The sequence below is a fragment of the Sesamum indicum genome, linkage group LG4 (genome assembly GCF_000512975.1).
Source record: "Sesamum indicum cultivar Zhongzhi No. 13 linkage group LG4, S_indicum_v1.0, whole genome shotgun sequence".
NCBI classification, from domain to species: Eukaryota; Viridiplantae; Streptophyta; class Magnoliopsida; order Lamiales; family Pedaliaceae; genus Sesamum; species Sesamum indicum.
Window position 1 is genome coordinate 562,876 of NC_026148.1, and position 22,080 is coordinate 584,955.

The window sequence follows — 22,080 nt, forward strand, 5'->3', positions numbered from 1 at the left end:
CCAAAATCAAACTCATGATATTGCCCTGCGCCCTCCCCTCCCAACCCCAAATCAAATATCCCCCAAAATTCCTGCATATATATTCACATATCGAAAATCATATCTCGATTAAGAAAAATTTACACAAAAAAAAAAGATTTATATTTTACATTAAAATGATAAATTTAATATAATTTATCCCTTATAATATTATAAATGAATAAATTATTATTATATTTTATTCTTATTATTTGAAAACGTAAAACATTATTTATTACATGCACACATGAACCAAGTCTGGCAAATTGGAAACCATTATTGTTTTTTAGTTTGTGAATTAGAAGTAAATGTTCCAACGTTGATGGAGTGGGTACAATCATATATAGCATTATAGATGGTTGCATTGATTTGATCTGTTGCAGATGAATGAATGGTTTGGTAAGAAATTATTGCAGAAGTTGCAGTTCCTCTACAGTACAATTTGTGATCCATCTTTGTCCAACACCTTTAATTATTTTGTGAAAGCACTATTACATCAATTTCCCTCATTTGTAAAAACAAAGGATAATTATACCAAACTTCAAGAATGTAAGATGTAATTTTTTAAATCATAGAAAATCTACGTGTAATTACACAAAAACTCTGAAGAAGAGAGTATAATTATTTTTAAAAACAAATATTCTAAACGCTCTCTCCGGAAATAAGAAATAAGATCTTAAAGAAGGATTGTACTCAAAATTTGTACGACATCATAGGCCTTTAAAATTACTGCATCATAACATTGGTAGGAATTAAGACTACACGTTTGGTCGTATAAGTTTATTATATTCGACAACCAAACAAGTAATTAAAATACGGCTGCATGCATCCCTTTACAACGACAACACCCCCAAATGCTTGCTACCCTGCGACACACCACTTAAATACTTTCACGACATATTACTTTCTTATATAATTATTAATTTCAATGCAACAACAGTTGGAAACGAAAAAAAGGTTAAACTTACCCTTTGCTATATAAAAAATGAGCAAAAACACCTTTATAAAATAAATAAATAAATTATTCTCTGTATTTTCTCAACAATGCTTTAAATAAAAGTAATTTGCTTTATTTTTTTAAATACAAAAGATAATTAGCTATTTTTATTTTTGAAAAAAAGGCAAAATCCAACAATGAGATATTGCAAAATTTCATCAATATCAGGAGCATTAATATTTTTTAAGTAACGAGAGAGTGTATAATTAAATTAAATCTCAAAAAGAACTGATTATAATTACTGAATTAGATAATGTTACACAATTAAGACATGAATTAGTCTTAATACGAATGGAAGAGGTATTAAACGTACGGGGTAGTCCCCATAATAAATTATGGGTACCAAGTTTCGACATAGCCTAGCTTATGTGTCATTGTTTGATACCCTCTTAGATTAATTGTCTAATTTAAATGATATGTTTTTTTTCTTTTTCAAAATTAGTCATCTTTTTTTGTCTTTCCAAAATTGGCACACAATAAATAAGCAATGAAGTCAACAGTACATTATGAAGTCCTTTATTTACTCTATATCGTAGATGGTGATAGTCGTCTACGCTCTAATATACATTAACCCAATCTATACATAGAGTGAGGTTAATATCATTAATTTTTCTCCTTTTAAATACAAATTATTACATAGAAATTTTAAACGAGGGTAAAATTAGAAAATTATGTAATTTTTTTGCAAACGTCAATATTTTTTGTCCAAATTCTAACGAAAATGGATCATGCATGCGTAAATAGTAAATTTTGAAGGAGGTGTAAGTATAATTTTAAAATTTATTTGAGAGAAAATGTAATTTTATATTTTTATTAAAGTATAAATATAACTATTCCTAAGTCAAATGCAAAAGTTGCAAACGAAAAAACAATACTTTTTTCTAATATATATTTAATAATAAATTGATAAGTGGTTAGATGTTTACAAACATTTGATAAGCAGTCAAAATGAATGAGCCCGCTGCTTTCTCATCATTCAATGACTTATACCCAAAATGTTGAAAGCCAAAGATTATTTACCACTGTTATTATCCAACAGTTTACTCGATCTAGCATCCTAATCCTTATCCTAAAATAACTCAATTTTTTTACCAAGATGGGTAAAAAGTTGTCTCCAAACAAGCAGTTGTACCTTGAGACTTGACCATATCAAGACAAGGGAGATTGATAATGATTGGTTCATGACCGGATAAAGTACAACTCCGTTTAACCTGCCTTTCACTTTGCCATGTTTAGAAGAGGAATTATCTATTCAAATCAAGTACTGTGTATCAGTAAATATCTCTTACGGCGATTAAAAAATATATTGTTTGTATAATTATATATATATATATATATATGAAAAATTACAATCACCTTTCTTAAAATTTGATATAATTATAAATAATTCAAAGTTGTTTAAGTAATTATAAATGCCCCTAATTTTGACGTTCGTCTAACAACTAACTCATTCTGTCAGCCTCTATTAGGTTTCCATCTAATTTTTTTGGTGAACTGATCAAAATAAACTTTTATATTATGAATTATAATTGTATATAAAATTTTACAATATTTTTATGGACTAATATTTCCTATAAACTATTTATTTTACCTACACTCAATCTTTTTTGACATTTTTTCAATTTTTTTTTTTAATTTTTGAAAAAATTTCAACAAGGACAAAGTGGTAATATCCACAGGCTACCTAATTATATTCCATTTGATGGGGGTATTTCTAATTTTTCAAACAATAATAAGATATTTATAATTATGACAAACATTAAGCGAGGTAGCTGCAGTTTATTCTTCATATATATTGCTTGAAAAGGAACTGGATCATTATGTCGAGGAACAAGAAAAATTGGGGGTGATTTTCATATTTTGTAGTATTTGTGGGCTAAATTAGAAAGCGAGAATTAAAGAAGGATATTTTTTGTGAGAGCATTTGCATTCTTTGTTTATTTTACATACGCCCATGAAGATTTAAAAATTAAAATGAAAATAACAAAAAGCATCCGAACAATGAAAAATAGATGGTTACGTATTGTTATGGTGATTCAATTTTGAGTTGAGTGAAGTGGAGTGAGAAAGACAAGTGTTAGAAAGCTGCAAAGGAGGTACTAAAAGTGAGTCACACAACACAACACACCCTTTGTGTTTTTTAGGAGAAGGGGGAACCAACAACACATTACACACTCTTCCCTCTCTCTCTCTCTCTCCATTATTTTTGGACATATATACCTCACTTGAAACCACTGCTTCAGAAAATACACAAACATTTTGCCCCTTTCTCATCACATCTTCTACTACTTTTTATATGCTTTACATTTTACACTCAATCCTTCTCCTCTAATAATTCAAATCATGCCTAAATTGCAGTTACTTTTTATAAATATATTTATTATTTAAAAAATTACAACTACTCTGACTCTCTTTAAATGAAAATTAATTTTATAACTCATAAATGGGGAAGTGGACATTATTACTTTACTTTTGTTGAATTTTTTTAAAAAGATTTGAAAAAATGTATAGAAATTTAAGGGTATAGGAAAAATAAATAATCTATAAAGAATATTAGGTCATAAGAATATTTTAAAAATATTATAAAACTATAATTCATAATTTAAAAGAGCATGTTGATCAGTTCACCACAAAAGTTAGATAGAAATTTAATAGAGGCTAACAGAATGAGCTCGTTGTTAGATGGACGTTAAAAATTAGAGAAGTATTTGCAATTTCTCAAACAATAAAAATGTATTTGTAATTGTACTAAATCTCATGGGAGGTGGCTATAAATATTGTCATACATGATGTAATGTTATAGAGACTCTAACCGATACACATAACTTAGGTTATAGGTACAATATTTCATGAGGGGTTTGTGAGGCCCACATTTGCTTTCCTATTACACAAATCATAGGCTAGAATTGTAAATATAATATTTGGAAAAGAAATAAGGGAGAGTATTGTAATTTATCCAAAATTTGATTTGTAAGAAATGAGTGAAGTTGCAAAAATATATTTGTGCTAAATTTGAGAAAGAAATCATATTTTAGTTAATGTGTTTTGGGTATTAATATTATATTTGAGTTACAGAAAAAATATGCATATATGTAAGATAAAGGAGATGCGATTTTATATTTAATTTATAAAAACTAGAACTTAAAGGAAAAACTGGTAAAATTACAATTTTTTTATATTTTTTTTTGGCTTAATACATTTATTTTCTTAAATTATAATATTTTAGAATTTAAATCCAAAAAAATTACTTTTTGCCTAAAATGTCTTTAACTTTTATTTTTAAAACATCACTTCCAACCCAATCTATTAAATATTAATTTTAATTATTGAAGAAATTTGTTTATATACTAAACTAATTTAGTATTAATTTATTGTTATCATTTAAATTATTATAATAGTATATTTTATTTAATCATAGGACTATGTTGTGCTATAAATAAATGGATATATATAAAAAAATAATTTAGATTAAAAGGGTAATTTTGTCACTATAAAAAAATGTCCTAAATAGAGATAAATTTATTTGACTTTTTATGTAAAAATTCAAGTATCAATTGCGGCATTTGTAAAAACTTATGTATCAATTTAATATTTATGGACAAACTCGGTTATCAATTATATCATTTGCAAAAACTCATGTATCAATTTAACAATAACACTAAAACTTGGGTACTAAAATAATTTATACTCTATTTAAAAGGATAAAATACGTTTATCATTCCTAAAATATTCATCCTACATTAATTATCTTCCAAAGTATTAAAATTTTTAATAATCCCCTTGACCTTTAATTTTTAAATTTGAAAAATCCATCTTACCCTTACAAAAATTACTTTCTGTATTTAACCATATTTAATATAAAAATATTATTTTAGATAATAGAGTCATATTATGGTATTTTTTTTAAAATGAGCACTTTTATGTTGAGATGGATTTTTTTTTTATATGATGCAACTATCTATATCATTTAATATATTAAAATTTAAAAATTAATTGAATACATCAATAATTTAAATTAATAAATATATTCCAATGAGATAAAGAAATAATAAACTACTAGTGATATATACATATATTTGTATGGTTTTGAGCTTATAATATTTTAATTATGAAACCTCAATCTTACCAATTAAGAAAGACTTGATTGACGGACAGAAAAAAATCTATATGTTTTTTTAAAGTAAGATTCGTTCAAATACTAAATCATCTATTACGTTAAAATTCAAATATTAATTTAATATATTAATATTTTTAAATAATAAAAAAAATAAAATATTACTACAAAAAATAAAGTACAACTCATATTTGTGAGAGTCGAACACACAGTATTTAAATTGTGCTGCCTTTATATGTTGGAAATTGACATGGAAGGATGAAGATAAGAGCTTTTGATATTGACACTCCAAATTTGATTATAACACACCAATAAAAGTGCAAGTATTTGAGCTTTTCAAGTATCAGTACACAGTGAAGAGAATACCAAAAAGAACCCGTCTTTGATTCTCTCTATTGAGATATGACCCCATATTTCTTGTATAATATATATAACCCTCTTTTCTTTCTCTTCCTGTGTCTCTGGCTCTCTGCCTAGAATCATAATAATGCATGTGGCTTCCATCTGATTCACAAAAAAACAGCAATGAATGGGTTCTAGATATCAAGCATGGAAAAGGGTTCATCCTCTTCTTCTTCCTCTGCTGCTGGTGGTGGCCCGGACTCACTCAATGGCTTGAAGTTTGGCAAGAAAATCTACTTTGAGGGTGTGGGTTCCGTGTTGCAGCCCAAAGCTGGCGGCGCTCCGTCGCCCTCGGCGGCGCCTCCACCTTCTCCGGCGAAGAAAGGGAGGACTGGGTTGGTGCAGAGTGGCCAGCCGCCTAGGTGTCAGGTGGAGGGTTGTAAGGTAGATCTGAGTGATGCTAAGGCTTACTATTCTAGGCACAAAGTTTGTGGTATGCATTCCAAGTCTCCGAGGGTAATTGTTGCTGGCCTTGAGCAAAGGTTTTGCCAGCAGTGCAGCAGGTCAGTTTTTTCTTTCTGGGTTCTTTTTTCTTTTTCACTAATTTTAAAAAAAAACCAATCTTTGGTTTTTCATCTTGATATAGTATTAGTATGTGGCATGCTCTTCAGCTGCAAAAATGGGAAAAACCGTATGTAACATTGAATGTTTCTGGCCTTACTTTTTGTTTGTTCATTGTAATTTGTGTTTTCTTTTTGTTGGTTTTTCTGACGCTGAGGCTTTGTATTTATTGTGTAAATAACTTGCTTTGTGATTGAGTGTTGCGGTTCCGTGGTGCTTCCTTTTCATTTATTTGTCTGGAGGCTCTTGTTAATGAGTTCTTGTTCTTGAGTTTTATGTTTTTGGACATCGATTTTTTGAACTTTTGTGAATTTTTACTTTAATTTGTCTAGTTTTAGGTAAGAAGAGATGATAAGTTTATCTTGGTCGAGAAGATGAATTTTTGGTTATGTTGCCTTTCGGGGTCTTAGTGGCCTAAGCACAGTCTGTAAGACTGTAGACTGTCTCCTTCTTCTTGCCCCATGTCTGATTGATGGTGGTCTTTTGAACATAATTGGATGAAATTCAATAAAGAATTTGGACATACATTGACATGAACTGTTAAAGAAGTTAGTTTACGCAACTGGGGCTTGTTGTTACCAAAACTTACTGTAATCATTAACTTCTGTAGTGCTCCACTTTTAACAGTCTTGTGCAAAGTTGGCATTCAGGGTTCTGTCTATATGTTTTGTGTTCATCGATTTTAAGATGAATGAGTATCCGTAAGGACATAATTTTGGAACTTGGTTCTCTGTTGTGTAGATCTTTGACGTGTCCAGTTTTTCCAGAGTGTTTTAAGATATGCTTATCATATCGTAAACTGATAGAGAAACTTGGTTTTCTGTTGTGGTTGAGCTTTGATGTGTGCTTCTTTTTCCAGTGTGTTTTAAGATGTGCATGTCATAAACCAACAGAGACATTGAAAATTAATATAGTAGGAGATAAGACAATGAGTCACACTAGGCTCGTTTCAGATAGTTAGGCACATCTAGTGGAGACAGTATTGCGATAGGTAAAAAGTTGGCAGAATATTAATTACCTACAAGAAGAATAGAACTGTGCAAGATCACATGCAATGCCAATACTGGAAATGGATTCAACAAGTTCATAGTAAAATTGTTATAGCGGCCCTTCTTTGAGAGAAAAAAGATCTGTTCAACCATGCAAACCCAGTGTGAGATAAAGCATATCTCAACTGTGTTATGAGCCCTTAGAGCTCTGCATATTATTTGAAACTTTACCATTATGTTGGACTCATCAGAATTTCTTAATAGTCTACTGTTATCGGAAGTTCTGATTTCTGGTTCACCATCAGATATATATGATACTTTTGCAGTTGTAACTTTTTCATGGTTCATGTATAACGTCTGTGTGAGAGTTAGATTTAGTCAACTGGATATCAGTACATATTAAATGTCTTAATGGCTCCGTCACCAAGTACTCTGTTAGGTTTTGAAACTTTTTGCAAAATGACTTTCTCGTTGTGCTGGAAATTATCAATTTGCATTTATTTCAATCCTAGTGTTATTTCTTCTTTAATAATGTGAAACATTGTGTGAAAACATAGTATAATTTTGTGTTGCATCTTCGAGATTACTGAAAAGGTAATTGAGATTACAGTTGTAAATATATCCTATGGTTGAACTGGAGTAGCTTTTCCTTTTGATGGGTGAAGTAGATTTGTGAACTATGAGAAAATACATATTCCTGTCAGCTTTTGCTTAAAATTGGCAAGTAGTGTTCTTGAAATTTAAGGGCAGTTCCACTAGCTTAAGATCATTTATCCTACCATGACCCTTCTCCTTCCCTATGCTGTAATGGCAACTAGTTTCCTAAACCCCATGGAAGAGAAAGACGTGCAAAGAAGAACCATTAGTCCATGCTGAACTTTCAGCAAATCATTCCAGCTGAAAGATCACATTAGGGATTAATATTTGGGAAAATCTTGATGTTGTTGCATGGAGCAATCACAGTGCTTAGTCCTGATTGGGTCAAACAATGTCTACAACTTCCAAAAATGGTAGAAATAAATTATTTGTCAAAGGAACAGCATTATACTCATTTGGATTGGAAAATGATACTTAATAACCTTAATTCCTGTGGGTACATGGGTTTTTGGATGCAGATAGACGAGCGAATGCAACAGAGGTAAAGTTTGAGTATATATAGTTAAAACTAGTGTGACTTGATTATGTTTTGAACACACACTTATTTTCCATGAATATTTCTCTGTGACATAGGGTATGAATGAAGAAGGTATTAGTTCTTCACTGATGGGGCTCCCACAGGGGTCAGCTCTGAGTTTCTGTCGATTTCTAAACTAGGTGACAGTGGTTCCAAGTTATGGATAGAAGTTGCTAGAGAAGTGGCAAATTCTGATACATCTTCAATATTGAATTCTTCTTCGTATATTGCCAAGGCATTAATATCTCAGTTGTATGGCCTTTCTTATTGTTAGCCTTCCTCCAGGTTTCATCAATTGCCTGAATTTGACCAAGGAAAGCGAAGCTGCCGCAGACGCCTTGCTGGCCACAACGAGCGTCGCAGGAAGCCACCACCAGGATCTTTATTGTCTCCTCGCTACGGAAGTCTTTCTTCATCCATGTTTGGTTAGACTTTATTGACTTGAAATCTTTTCATAGATTACTCTTTTCGCATTGTCAATATTTGCAGGAATGTTTAAACCTCAAATTTGGATTCATGTCCTTCTCTGCTGAAACTGAGGTCAGAATTTGATATTTGTCATTGCAGATAACCATAGCAAAACTGGAGGCTTTGTGATGGATTTCGGCGCTTACCCAACTCTCTCTGGAAAAGATTCATGGCCAAATACAGCATCAGAACGAGGAATGGGAAATGTAGCTGCCATCACAGGTAAGTACCAATTTCCGTGGCAGAGCAACTCACAAAATCATCTGTCTGATCTTCTGCAAGGTACAACAAGTGGCCCGAGTTATTCTGGTCCTGGAGTATCTTCAGAAGAATGTTACAGCGGAGTCTCAGACTCCAGCAGTGCTCTCTCTCTTCTGTCAAATCAGCCTTGGGGCTCAAGAACCCGATCGTTGAGTCTTGGGGCCAACAATTTTCTTGGTTCCAGTGGCTCAACGGTGGTTCAGCCATCTGTCAACCCTGGTGCAGCCATTGATCAGTTCACCTGCCCCTCTTGGGATTTTAAGGGCAACCAAGCTAATAACGCTTTGCATGAGATGCCTCCTGATCTGGGTTTAGGACAGACTTCTCATCCTGCCAACAGTCAGTATACTGGAGAACTTGGTTTGGCTCAACCAAGTGAGGGGCAATTCCATGAGCTCGATCATTCAAGGGGCTACGACTCTCCTGTCCAGCATATGCACTGGTCACTTTGAATAATTCCTATCTGAATTCTCGGGTTTCACCCAACATTTGCCATTTGTGTAATGTTTGTCTTTTGGGTCTCTTTCGACAGACAGACTTGCGTTTCTTTGCTTCCAACTGCTGTTTGTCTTGAAACTGTTTGTCCTAAGAAGTACATGCTATGATGAGCATGCAATTGCGGTTTGTGTTGAAATCACGTCAGAATAGACTCTTTTGCTCAGGTGACAGATTCAATTGATATAAGAAGTTGGTATTCATTGGATACCCAACAAAATTAATCTTTAACTGAAGGCTAAAAGAATGCCAAACACTGTAAAGTCGATGGTATACAACACGCATTTTTTAGTAGTCAGTGCTCCTTAACCAGACATAATCAGACGACATGACTTTAAATCGTAAGAGTATTTTCATAGGATGGATCTCCGATTGAAATATGAAATAAAATCAAAAGAAGCCATGCACTCTTAGTAGCAGCGGGTTTCTTCGAAACATTATCCTCTCTAGCTTCTACTTCAAAGCCATCATGGAGCACCAGCCACGATGCCAGAATAATCCAGCAACATTGAATGGAAGTTATCCAATCCACTCCAGAAGCTGGGAATTTGATAAAGACCAAGTTTAAACATCTTGGACGCTAAAGACCAAGTTTAAACACCTCGGATGCCATCCATGGGTGTAAAATCTAGTGGTCATCTTCATTTATCCCTGGGCAGTTGGACACTAGTGCCTCCATTGTCTCGTACTGAAAAAGTACAAGGTGAACAAATAAGATGCAACTCTAAAAGATCAGCATTTTGATATCAAACTCAAACATTTGTTTTTCCAATTAAAAACACAGATCACAAGCATGACTACGGTAAATACTCTTAAATGCATGTCTTACCTGACATCCACAGAAGAGGCAGTAATAGAACTCATTTCTTAGCTTCAGCAATATATTGAGCAAGTCCTGCATCAGAGGAAAGATGTGATGATAAGTTCAAAGCTACAAGCAAGTATATCACAAGATTAACTACCCAACTTAGGCCACAACTGCCAGGAAGTACTACTAGGTCCCATTAAGATGATAGATTCTATTAGACATCGAGATCTCAAGAGGCAATGATATCTCATTCACAGTGTTAACCAATATTTGAATATAATATGGGCGACAAAGGTGATAACTTTTGGGTGATTCCTTGGAAGCGCTTCTATGTTTCAGTTTGATGTCTAATTCTTCATTTCAATTGCCTAATAGATTCTTAGAAGATACAAGAGTGATCATTCCAAATCAAAGTTACAAATAGATCATTTCAACTATATCACCCTCTGTTCTCATTCTGTCTTTTTCATTCTGCAACTTCAGAGCATTTCTGACAAATTTAATGATGGAATTCAAGACTTATCAAGAAATAATGCCATCATGCTTCATAGTTATTTATATATTGTCATAGTTTAACCACAGTACATCCAGTTGAATGCACAACCATACGGAACCTACTAGGTTCAAAGCATCATAAATGAAGTTTGAAACTCTAATAACAATTTGATAGATAACATCAAAATCGTAACTGATTAATCCTTGCACAGCCATCAACATTCAGAATTACAATAAGTATTTAATGCGACGCACAGAAGATCCAACAAATGTACCTCTTCCGTAATTTCTTCTTCTTCCTCTTCCTTTTTCTCATCCTCCTCTTCCTTCTTCTCCACGTCAACAATGTCCCTCTTTTCCAACTGTGCTAATGAAGCCTCTGCCTTCCGAAAATTCACTACAATCCTCCTTTCTCTCCACCGCTCCTTCTGGCGACTCCCAAACTCTTCCCTCAATTCCTCCTCTTTTCTCTTCATACTCTCTTCATTTTCTTTCTCTCTCCTCATCTTCTCTACCTTGGGATCCTCTTTACCTATTCCCCCCCTGCCCCTCCTTATCTCCAGCACCACTGGCTCAGCCCTTCCAGAGCCTTCCTTGCCCAATGCAGAGCCAGGAGCATAACCCATTTGTTTTAACAATTTGAACCCAATATTAGATTCCGGAATTGCTGAACCTAAGTTTTCCAATGTTTGCATATCCTCTTCTATTTGCCTCCGCTGCCGCTTGAGCTTTCTCTGCTCCTGCCAATTTTGTGTTTTGGATTTCTTGCTTGAAGAATTCGACACTACAAGTTTACCACCAGAACCCTGATAAGAGATTCATCTAAACATTTACTTGAATACACAGATTAAAAAAACATCACAAACAAATATATTGCATAGAAAATGCTAAAATTAACTACATTCAAATATATCCTCCAAATTAAAGAAACTGGTCAAAATTTTTACTCCATATTCCTATGCACCACTCCAATTTCGAACTTCACAGTAACTGTAGTGAGTGTAATCTCAATTAAATCATCCAGATGGAAACGGAACAAGGAAAAAGAAAAAGACATCTTTAAGGCACGCACGAACAACAAGAATACAGCCTCCAGAGTTTCCCACGGTGGAGTAAAACATTATCAAAACAAGATTGACTAGTTAAACGGGTTCCCGGTTTTGGAAATTTCTGGAACTAGGGATTAGTGAAACAAACCACAGCACAGAGGTGCAAAAAATGCACAAAAATAATGGGATTTTATCATATCGAATGAATGCCTACACAGAAAACTGACCTTACTTGAGGAAGATTGAGAAACTTCCGGCGGTAGAAACTGAGAAAGGTCTCCCATGTAATCATCTTCTTCTTCTGCTCCCGCCATTAAATTTCTCAGCTCCAAAGACTTCCTATTTCCATCACCATTCACCGGGATGCTCATATTCACATTTATATGCTGTTCTTAACTGCAAAGAAGCAGTCACGTGTATCTCACGTCCCGAATTAGGATATGTGCTATGAATAATAAAAGGGAAAAGGGGTGTATATATAAATCTAATTCCCAAGATCTCATTTTTTTTGCCCTAAGTTTAATTATAAACCCAAATAACGCATATATATGTATATCAAAGATTTTTATATGTCTAAAATTTCCATATTTAAGAAATTTTTTGCTTTGATATTAGCTCTGAAATCGTTTCGTTTGTTTATACAAACTTTTAATTTGTGTATTTCGACAATTCAAGAATTTAAAGTATAAATTTATATGATGCCCCATCGTCTAAAAATAAAAGCTCCCATTTAACTATTATTATTATTATTATTTTCTAAGTTCTACACTGTACTATTTAAAAATAATAGATAAGAGTTGATGATATCAAAATTATGTAAATTTTTAAGAATTAAGTTTTAGTTTAAGAAATGAAAACTATTTCATAAAGTCCCTAAAAGAAAGCAAGACCTTTTCTGATAATAGAAATTTTTTTTCGAGTGTACAAGTAGAGTTGGCATTGAGCACACACGGTATGTATTGCAGAGAGTGGAATACATGAATAATAAGTATAATTCCATTCGCCAAATGATACATCAGTTAAGACTAATGAGTAATACATCATTCAGTTGCTGATAGGTACAGCAAAATCCCAGTTCAACATCTCTAACGTTTTTAAACTTTTGAACGATCAATTACAGCGCCTCGTCTGTGATGAAGGCATCCGTCCTTACAAAACTCTTGTGTAACACGTTGTGGCTGTCCGGGTGAAAAATCTTTGAGCAATGCTGGGCCTGATCACCTAATCTATCCTCTATGTTGCTTCGCAATTCTAATAACAATGTCCATAACAGATTCGTAAATCATCAGATGATTCAATTATAAAGGACCCTGTAATGAGAGAGAAAGAGTTGTATCATGTTTTTTTCAAGAACTTGTCAGCCATGAACTTCAGATGAATCTGTTATGCTGGAAAGACCTTACCTCCGTGAGAGTCTGACCCTGAAGTGTTAATGCTTGCACTTGCAATCTCGTACGTCAGTTGGATAAAGGCCTGCATTTTGGTCAAGCATTAGAAGACATGTTAATTGAAGTTGCAAAGCATGTTGGATTAACAATCATGTGTTTTGGAATCTCAGTTTTTTTGCCTGTATGAGTTGCTACTGCCACTTAATTTATATGAAATGCAAACTGAAAACTTTTAAGGAAAAGAAGAATGAAAATATATAAACGGTACCCTAAAGCTGATTGGTTTGTATTAGTGCTGCATCTCCCAGGGGCCAATGTATTGGTTCACTAGCAACTCTATTCCAGGGATGAAATACAATCAGCATCAAGAATCTGCAACCACAACTCTTCCAGCATTGAGACAATTCTGTCCCTTTCTGGATGCAGGCCATCTTCTGCTGAGAAAACATGGACCCTATCCTTCACTTCGATCCAGCTTTGACCAGGGACTTTCTTTACACCTTTTTCTCTCATCAAAGTTCTCATTGTGGCTGCATCTTTCCAGCCACCGGCAGAAGCATACATGCCGCAGAGTAGCACATGAGCAGCAGAATTAGAAGGATCCATCTTCAATATATTCTCAGCAACACGTTTCCCAACTTCAATGTTGCAACGGTTTTTGCAGGCAGCTAGTAGAGTTTTCCACATCACAATATCAGGTTCAACTACCATCTGACTGATAAAAGCTTCTGCATCATGGATGCGACCAGCTCGAGCAAGCAAGTCAACAACACATGAAAAGTGCTCTCTTGTAGGTACTACACCATGCTCCTGTTCCATAGAGTTGAACAACTGCATCCCTTCTTCTACCAGTCCAACATGACTACAAGCAGTCAAAACCCCGACCAATGTCACTTGATTTGGCTTTATGCCTTGGTTCTTCATTCTACTGAAGAGATTCAGAGCTTCTTCTCCATAGCCAAACTGTGCGCACCCCACAATTAAACTAGTCCAGGAGACGACATCTGGGTTTTGCATGCAGTCGAAGAGTTTTCGAGCTCTTTCAAGGGATCCACACTTCACATACATATCAATCAATCCATTCATGACTATGATGTCAAAGTCGAGCCCATTCTTCACAGCAAAGCAATAAACTTGATGCCCCATCTCTAAAGAGGCAAATTTTCCACAAGCCCCCAGTACATTAGCTAAAGTAATATGATCAGGCCTCCCCTGAAATAGCAGCATTGTTCTAAATAACAAGAAAACTTCTGCAACCTGGTGCTGGTGCATGCACATAGTGATTATAGCATTCCATGAGACTAGATCTGCATTGCCTTGAATGTCATTGAACATTTTATATGCATCCATAAAATCTGAGCAATTAGCATACATTGTAAGTAACGTATTACACACTGGAATGTCCATATCTAGTCCGATCTTTATAATATAGGAATGCAACTGTTTCCCTTGAGACAGGCCAAATGGATCCGCGAATCCACAAAGCAAGGAACGCACAGTGATATCATCTGGTGCCAACCCCAAATGCCTCATCTGAGAAAAAATTAGCATGGCTTCGTTTGCATCACCACCATATGCAAAGCCCGCTATCACAGCATTCCAGGATGCTATATCAGGACTTTCTATCAGGTCAAAGGCTGTTTTAGCTGAGCACAAGAAACCACATTTTGCATACATATCAGTCAGGGAGCAACCTGCAAAAGCATCTCCTTTGAAACCATATTTTATACTAATCCCATGTATCTGCCTCCCATATTCTGGTTGCCCAAGACAGCCACATGCACTGAAAACACTGCCAAAAATAAACTCATTTGGATAGTAGGTACCCTGAAAGAGCATTTCCTTAAAACAGCATAGAGCTTCCAATTCGTAACCAAGTTTTGAAAATCCAGCAATCATTGAGCTCCATGAAATTAAATCCTTTGACTTGATGCGGGAGAAAACACTGCATGCCTCATTAATACGACCAAACTTGGTGTACATTGCAATAAGAGCATTTTGAGCTATTAGGTGAGAACCAAATTCAGATTTTATTACCTGGGCATGCAACTGATCCCCCAAATCTACCTCAGTCAAACCTGAACACGCTTTAATCACACTTCCAAATGTAAAGTGATCTGGCATAAAACCTGACTGCTGCATTTGGATATACAATTTTATGGCTTCAATGTCTGGACCGTTCTGTGAGTATCCAGCAATTAACGCAGTCCAGCTCACCACATTTCTCTCCCACATATTATCAAAGACTTTCCTAGCATCCTTTGTGAATCCACATTTTCCATACATATTGACAATATGATTCTCCAGGATCATATTGGGCAGCAAGTTGGACTCCAAAATGTGGTTATGAATTTTTCTTGCATACTCTATGGATCTCAATGATGAGCATGCAGAGATCAAAAGAGCATAGGTGCTTGGATCTACCAAGCAATTTGCGTTCTTTTCTAAAACATCAAAGGTCTGAAGCGCATCTTTGAAAAGCTTTTGCTTGCACAAGGAGCTTATGTAAATGTTAAATGACTGTTCAATCTTGGAACTAGGGTGTACAACATTTTGAACACCATGATTGACATGGCTATGGTAATGGTTTAGAGCAAACTGCAACCTTTTAATCATTTTCTTGTGGGCAAAAGGACAGAGATTTTAACCTGTCCATACCTCTCATGCTAAAATTCACAAGATTGTCTGCAACTTCCAACCATGTCCTACATTGTATTAAGAATGTAAATTAATGATACACAAAGGTTAATGAATCAAGCAAAAATGAGAAATGCAAATGATAATTGTTCGTAAATAGTTTCAGACACAATTGACAAAATATCCAATAGTTTAAACAAAATAAAAAGTCTAGGTAGCAATAATGGAGATAACCTTACCATATTATACAACTTATTTAAATAAAACTTTATTGCATAAAGTTTCATCTTGAAGTTCATCGCCAACAGTTACACCAATGTGAAAACCAAAGCTGACAAGGAGAAAAAAGGAAAGGCCATTTGGAGACTTCCCATAAATGTTGGCTGATGGCATTTGTTTCACAATATATCAGAATCCCATACACTAGGTAAATACCATGCTTAAAGTTTTTAATCACCAATCATAACACTGGAGGCACTTACATTGTTTCGATCAGTTTCTCAATCATTTCATCCAAGCGAATTGTCTAACTCTTCACAGGCTTTTGTGTAGTCAATACTGACACTTATCATTTGCCTCTGCTCCAAGAAAATATTACAGAATCAGAATTAATTAAAAAAAAGTCATAGATTGTTACTTCTTACTTCTTTCATTTCTACTTTTTACTATTTCTCCCACCCTTCAAAAGCTCAAATTATCACCTAACTGGGTTTCAGATACTTCACAACAGAGAACCAAAACAAGAATGGAACTTTCAAAGACATGAGGAACCGCTGATTAGCATTTTACCTTTTCATAGCCGTTCTTTTCGATCTCTCAACGCCATTACGAGTTTGGTTTCCTAAGAGAAAAACTCTGCTGGTCAATTCGTCGAGCAGGAAGCATGCAAATGGTATTAGAGCTCAAGCTTTTCCTCCGACTACAAGAGGGAGTCAGTTTAGACTCTCACTGAGTCCAGAAGGACACAACAGATGCTTGATTTTATTGATGTAAATGTTGATGATGCTTTAATTTTATCAAGTTTTGTAACTGTTGATGGTTTAATTTGAAAAAAAAACAAATGGTTTATTATAACACTTATATTGATCATTATTTTGGGTTTTATTTTGGGCCTGCATCGTTAAGCCCACATAGAGTAAGCCCGTGGAATGCACGCGCCTGTAACTACATAACCGTTCTATTCTATAGCTCATTCAACTCAGCTGCTTCTTCTTCTTCAACTCAATCAACTCCTCAAACTCTCTCTAAGGTACGTAAAACCCTGAATTCTCTCCTGTTACCCAGCATACTGTAATTATAGGTATGTATATACATGCACATTTACACATGCATGCGTAATTGTGTGTGTGTGTGTGTGTGCACATGCAAGAAATATCTTGCGCCTTTGGAATTTCAGGTTCTTGAATGAGATTTTATTTGGTTTCAGGTTATTCAAAGATAGCCCATTACTTTATACTGCTCTAAACTCGAGTATAATCGGTTTGTGTATGCATACGTGTATGAATATGCATGCATTTGTATATTGTGCTTCATCTACGCGTGTGCCTGTGTGTGTTTTTGCACACGAAATGTTCAGTTTCTTTTGAGTTTCATGCTCCTGTTGAATTGTTTTTCTTTAATTTTCATCTCATCGTTGGGGCATCTGGAAATAGCCATCATTTTTACATTACTCTGTTTCACTTGTATGATATGTACCTCTGTGTGTATGGATATTTTATACATGCATCGTATGTATACGTATAGAGGGAAAGAAAGGAACTCTGATAATTTGTGATGATTTCTGCACGTAATTGTATTTGACTTGTGATTGAAGTTTGGCGCAGAATAGTGATGGCGAAATACTTTTCTTGATTTTCACATCTTCCATTATGCGAAGCTTCAGCCAGTGTTTTAAGTTTCACACTTTGGAACTAAATTTTGGGTGGTTTAATTCTGATGCTAATCATTTTCTGTGCTTTTAGGGGACTTTGAAATTTTGAAGGCATATGTTTGTGCTCTGTTGCTTGAGGAATCGAAGGGAATATGGCTATGCGGTGGTTCTGTCTAATTGCAATTGCCCACTGGGCAATTATGGGACTTCAGTCTTGGGCAAGCACTGATGAATGGGATGGTAATTAGCCTTTATTTCTTATTCAGTTATTGGTGATTTGTGTACAATTTGGAATTACTGTGGACTGTGAATGACTGTTCATTTCAATTGCTTGAACTTCCAGTATGAAATGGAGGTTTGTTGATGAAATTGAGAATGAAATCTGTCAGTGACTGTAATTGGCACCTTTTTTCTTAAAGATTCTTGTGATATCCATTGTGTGAATGGGCAGTTCGATTCCAGAACTTTGGCATGAAAACTCCTATCAATTCACCTTATGTGGCTGCATTACTGAGTAACAGATGAATAATTGTACATTTTGTGTCCCTTTCATTCCTTAACACCACAAACTCTGCAACCTAATTTGTTTAGTTTCAAAAGGAACTAATCTCCAAGTCACCTTATGTGCAGTTGAAGCTCTTCAAAATCTTTACATATCCCTAAACAGGCCACTGCAGCTAGAACATTGGAAACTAGTGGGAGGAGATCCTTGTGAAGAAGCCTGGATAGGAGTTGAATGCTTCCAATCATCCATAATCAACCTGTAATTCTGCGTTACTCAAATGATAACAGTAAATTTGTCACCTGAACTGACCAGGATTCAGAATAACTACTTGTATCTGTTCTTTCTTCAGTAAACTTCATGGGCTAGGACTCACTGGAAGTCTTGGGTTTGAGCTCTCCATTCTAAGAAATCTGAAGCATCTGTGAGAAATTTCAGTGAATTTTGTGTTCTGGATTCAGTTCTTTAACTTTCACCAACTTTTAATTGTGAAAGCTTCATTGTACTAGGGACCTTAGCTCAAATAACATTGAAGGCACAATCCCATATAGTTTACCTCCTAACATCACACATCTGTAAGATATTCCACTTAGCTTGCTGTCTTAAGTACAAATGCCAACTACCTGTTTTCACAAATATAATTCTTCCCATTTTCTTCAATGAATTCAGAAACTTGGCTGAGAATAAATTTAGCCAAAGCATTCCATACTCCTTAGAGAACATGAAGCACCTCCGGCATCTGTAAGTAGCTGTCTACTTCAATGCATATCAATATGTTTCTTGAATTACAACTTATCTGTTTCAATCACTGAGTCACATTATACTCCTTGCAGGAATCTGAGCCACAACTTGTTATCTGCACCCTTGGGTGATGTATTTAATGGCCTCGAAAGTCTAAGAGAAATGTACATAGTTTTCTCATTTTACTTGCGTTGAACTTGTAGGGAGTAAATCATTTCGTCATATTGCTGAGAAATAATGTTTTGTTTCACCAGGGATTTGTCCTTCAATAGCTTCACTGGAGATCTGCCCCCCTCATTCAGAAGTTTGACAAACCTCAATGGCCTGTGAGTTTCATCTTCTGATTCCTTGTTACATGGACTGACACAAAGGCAAGTACCTGAACAAGAGTTTATTGCAGGTTCTTGCAGAACAATCAATTTACTGGATCAGTAATTTTCTTGGCCAATCTTTCGCTTTCCGACTTGTATGTCTACTCCAATAAAAGTTTTGAATTTGTTCCATTCTACTTTTGTTGTTTATGAACTCACATCGCCAACCTCCAGGAATATTGAAGACAATCACTTCAGTGGTGTCATTCCAGAAAAGTTTCAAACTATACCCAACTTGAGGTAAACTATCAAGTTTAGTGTTGGCATTCCCTAATAATTTTGAACATGCACATACTAATTTCTATACTTGTTTGCCACAATCATCTATTTTCAGGATTGCCGGTAATAAGTTTGACAAGGAGACAAACTATCCACCCTGGAATTTTCCTTCTGAAACTATGCCGAGAGAGCAGAATATCAGCAGTCCACCAGCATCAAATTTAAGTGCCATCGAGAGCCATCCTTCTCGAGTAATAGGAGTTCTCAAGAAGAAGAATCCGCATGAAGCAGGAATAGTCCTTGTGATTGCTGGAGTCACTCTGATTGCAGCATTAGCAGTTCTTGCCATTGTGGTTTACAGGCACCGGTCACGTGGGAAAACACGTGGAAGCTTAGGGAGCAGTGAAGAGTCAATGAGATCTACAACTATAGGCATAGTCCAAGGTTGAGAACTATTTAATTGTTATTTTGTGAGAAAGTTGTTGCATGAATTAAAGATAATCTTACATTTCCTTTAATCATCTTTGGTTCCTTGGTGTAGATTATGCATCAACGAACACACAGAGCAGCCCACCTTTATCCGCATTTAGCAATTCCCGGTTGATTACTCCCTCTCCCCTGCCTCCCATTCGGACTAAAACTATGAAAGTATCTCAGAGAAGTTCCTCTAGGAGTAAAATGTCGGTTGGCACAAAGGTATACACAATTGCAGAGCTTCAAATAGCAACAAACAGCTTTAGTGAAGAAAACCTTATTGGTGAGGGATCTCTTGGTTCCGTTTATAAAGCAGAGTTTCCAGATGGCAAGGTAGTGAAACTTAACTATATGATTCAAGTTGAAACTTTTGAGCCTAAAGTAATATAATTTCTTGACTGTGGTTTCTATTTTGAATAGATTTTGGCTGTGAAGAACATTAAGACAGTACCTCTATCCATCATTGAAGAACAACAGTTCTTGGATGTGATTAGGAATGCATCCTGTCTGAGGCACCCTAACATCGTGACGCTTGTTGGATACTGTATGGAGCATGGTCAGCATCTCGTGGTGTTTGAATTTATCAGGAAATTTTCTCTCAATGAAGCTTTACATTCTGTTGTCTGCAAGCCACTATCTTGGAGCCAACGCCTTAAAATTGCTCTTGGCATTGGACGAGCTTTGACGTAAGCATGATTATGTGTTTCCAGCCAATCCATCACTCAATCTGGTAATGTTTAAACACTGTTTCCAAGAAATTCATGCCCTCAACTTATCTGTCCTATTTTGTGAATTTCTCAGTTACATACACTCGTCCTCTGTGCCACCAATTGCCCATAGCAACTTAAAGGCTGCCAATATCTTACTTGATGAAGAGCTTATGCCCCGCGTTTCTGACTGTGGCCTGGCTGTGTTGAGACCCCTTGCCAGCAATACAGTGAAGCTCAAGGTACTGTTATACGTTAGCATCTCAAATACTGTAGATATGTTGAGTTCTTGAGTTATAAATTGGAAATTTCAGCTATCAGAACAATCAACCTTTGATTACTGATCTTGAGTTATGCTCATTTAAACTGAGATGGGAATTGCTCATATACATGAACAGGCTTCTGAAATGGCAATTGCAGATAGTGGCTACATTGCACCAGAACATGTTCAGCCTGGCACTGGTAACACAAAGGCTGATGTTTATGCTTTCGGGGTGTTGCTTTTAGAACTTTTGACAGGAAGGAAGCCTTTTGACAAGTACAAAGTTCATTACAAACACTTCTGAACTTTCAATGCAACAGTATTCGAATAATGTCTTATTTTTCTCAATTATGCAGTTCAAGACCAAAAACAGAGCAATCTCTAGTGAGGTGGGCTTCATCCAGGCTCCATGACAGCACATCTTTAAGACAGATGGTCGATCCAGTCATTACAAGAATGATCTCTTCTAAGTCTCTTTCACGTTTGGCTGACATAGTGTCCCTGTGTATTCAGGTACTGAGGAGATCTCAGCATCATTACATATATACAACACATGAACTATATAGTTTAACTCAGGGATTGGAAAGAAAAGCACACTTTTATGCATCTTTCTGTGTTTTGAAATGCATCAGCCCGAGCAGGAATTCAGGCCCCCAATGTCTGAAATCGTGGAGTCACTGATGTATCTTCTGCAGAGGCCAAATGCCAGAGAAGGCACTGAAGCAGATGAGCGTCTGCTGCAGAGGCCGAATGCCAGAGAACGCACTGAAGCGGCTGATTTAGATCGATCCTTCAGGTCAACCAACACCAGGTTCTTTGGCTCCCCAACAATAAGCTACTATTCTGTTTAATTTTGCAGAGGCTAGATTTTCAGCAGTAAGTGTTCCACTGCTCAATAATTCATCACTGATCTCACAGTTGTATCTTTGAGATTTTGAGTGCACAGGAGATCACAATGAATATAATGAGTAATGTTTTTGGCAATTTATAACATCTTTTTGGCTGTCGACTGGACTTTGATCTCCTGAACATTGATGTCAAAACATATCAGAGCAATGACAACAGGAAATTTAAACAT

The 22,080-nt window shown here is 35.4% G+C and overlaps 4 protein-coding genes across 7 annotated transcripts; 2 read left to right on the forward strand and 2 right to left on the reverse strand.

Moving 5' to 3' along the window:
• Positions 5,509-9,622, forward strand: LOC105159697 (squamosa promoter-binding-like protein 9). The gene is made up of 3 exons (XM_011076864.2): positions 5,509-6,034; positions 8,541-8,680; positions 8,823-9,622. Exons 1-3 carry the CDS (start codon positions 5,679-5,681, stop codon positions 9,434-9,436), a joined length of 1,110 nt encoding a protein of 369 aa, XP_011075166.1. The 5' UTR covers positions 5,509-5,678; the 3' UTR covers positions 9,437-9,622.
• On the reverse strand, positions 9,727-12,329 carry LOC105159696 (G patch domain-containing protein 11). Of its 3 annotated transcripts, none has more exons than XM_020693537.1 (4): positions 12,064-12,329; positions 11,058-11,566; positions 10,309-10,374; positions 9,727-10,167 (listed from the first exon to the last, which is right to left on the reverse strand). In XM_020693537.1, exons 1-4 carry the CDS (start codon positions 12,200-12,202, stop codon positions 10,108-10,110), a joined length of 774 nt encoding a protein of 257 aa, XP_020549196.1. In that variant the 5' UTR covers positions 12,203-12,329; the 3' UTR covers positions 9,727-10,107. The 3 variants fall into 3 exon arrangements, with proteins under 3 accessions (XP_020549196.1, XP_011075163.1, XP_011075165.1); XM_011076861.2 differs by having other exon boundaries at positions 11,058-11,588; positions 12,059-12,317; XM_011076863.2 differs by having other exon boundaries at positions 11,058-11,588; positions 12,064-12,261.
• Positions 12,757-16,887, reverse strand: LOC105159698 (pentatricopeptide repeat-containing protein At3g53360, mitochondrial). 2 transcript variants are annotated; one of them, XM_020693144.1, is made up of 6 exons: positions 16,646-16,887; positions 16,339-16,434; positions 16,096-16,239; positions 13,488-15,924; positions 13,235-13,304; positions 12,757-13,141 (listed from the first exon to the last, which is right to left on the reverse strand). In XM_020693144.1, the coding sequence occupies exon 4, from the start codon at positions 15,833-15,835 to the stop codon at positions 13,556-13,558; it is 2,280 nt and encodes a 759-aa protein (XP_020548803.1). In that variant the 5' UTR covers positions 15,836-15,924; positions 16,096-16,239; positions 16,339-16,434; positions 16,646-16,887; the 3' UTR covers positions 12,757-13,141; positions 13,235-13,304; positions 13,488-13,555. The 2 variants fall into 2 exon arrangements, with proteins under 2 accessions (XP_020548803.1, XP_011075167.1); XM_011076865.2 differs by lacking the exon at positions 16,096-16,239.
• On the forward strand, positions 16,980-22,031 carry LOC105159779 (protein STRUBBELIG-RECEPTOR FAMILY 2). The gene is made up of 17 exons (XM_011076965.2): positions 16,980-17,105; positions 17,818-17,966; positions 18,357-18,489; positions 18,581-18,652; positions 18,738-18,803; positions 18,898-18,969; positions 19,062-19,133; positions 19,224-19,295; positions 19,370-19,435; positions 19,515-19,580; positions 19,675-20,003; positions 20,101-20,366; positions 20,454-20,719; positions 20,835-20,982; positions 21,139-21,278; positions 21,359-21,515; positions 21,635-22,031. The coding sequence occupies exons 2-17, from the start codon at positions 17,879-17,881 to the stop codon at positions 21,851-21,853; spliced, it is 2,232 nt and encodes a 743-aa protein (XP_011075267.2). The 5' UTR covers positions 16,980-17,105; positions 17,818-17,878; the 3' UTR covers positions 21,854-22,031.

Excerpts from the sequence above, each read along its gene's own strand:
- LOC105159696 (XM_011076861.2), bottom strand. The coding sequence starts at position 12,202 with ATGAGCATCCCGGTGAATGGTGATGGAAATAGGAAGTCTTTGGAGCTG. Across the intron at positions 11,589-12,058 it reads CTCAATCTTCCTCAAGTAAG|GGTTCTGGTGGTAAACTTGT; the intron begins GTCAGTTTTCTG and ends ATCTCTTATCAG. Across the intron at positions 10,375-11,057 it reads AAGAAGAAATTACGGAAGAG|GACTTGCTCAATATATTGCT; the intron begins GTACATTTGTTG and ends CCTCTGATGCAG.
- LOC105159697 (XM_011076864.2), top strand. The coding sequence starts at position 5,679 with ATGGAAAAGGGTTCATCCTCTTCTTCTTCCTCTGCTGCTGGTGGTGGC. Across the intron at positions 6,035-8,540 it reads TTTTGCCAGCAGTGCAGCAG|GTTTCATCAATTGCCTGAAT; the intron begins GTCAGTTTTTTC and ends GCCTTCCTCCAG. Across the intron at positions 8,681-8,822 it reads TCTTTCTTCATCCATGTTTG|ATAACCATAGCAAAACTGGA; the intron begins GTTAGACTTTAT and ends TTGTCATTGCAG.
- LOC105159698 (XM_011076865.2), bottom strand. The coding sequence starts at position 15,835 with ATGATTAAAAGGTTGCAGTTTGCTCTAAACCATTACCATAGCCATGTC.
- LOC105159779 (XM_011076965.2), top strand. The coding sequence starts at position 17,879 with ATGGCTATGCGGTGGTTCTGTCTAATTGCAATTGCCCACTGGGCAATT. Across the intron at positions 17,967-18,356 it reads AAGCACTGATGAATGGGATG|TTGAAGCTCTTCAAAATCTT; the intron begins GTAATTAGCCTT and ends CCTTATGTGCAG. Across the intron at positions 20,720-20,834 it reads GGCATTGGACGAGCTTTGAC|TTACATACACTCGTCCTCTG; the intron begins GTAAGCATGATT and ends TGAATTTCTCAG.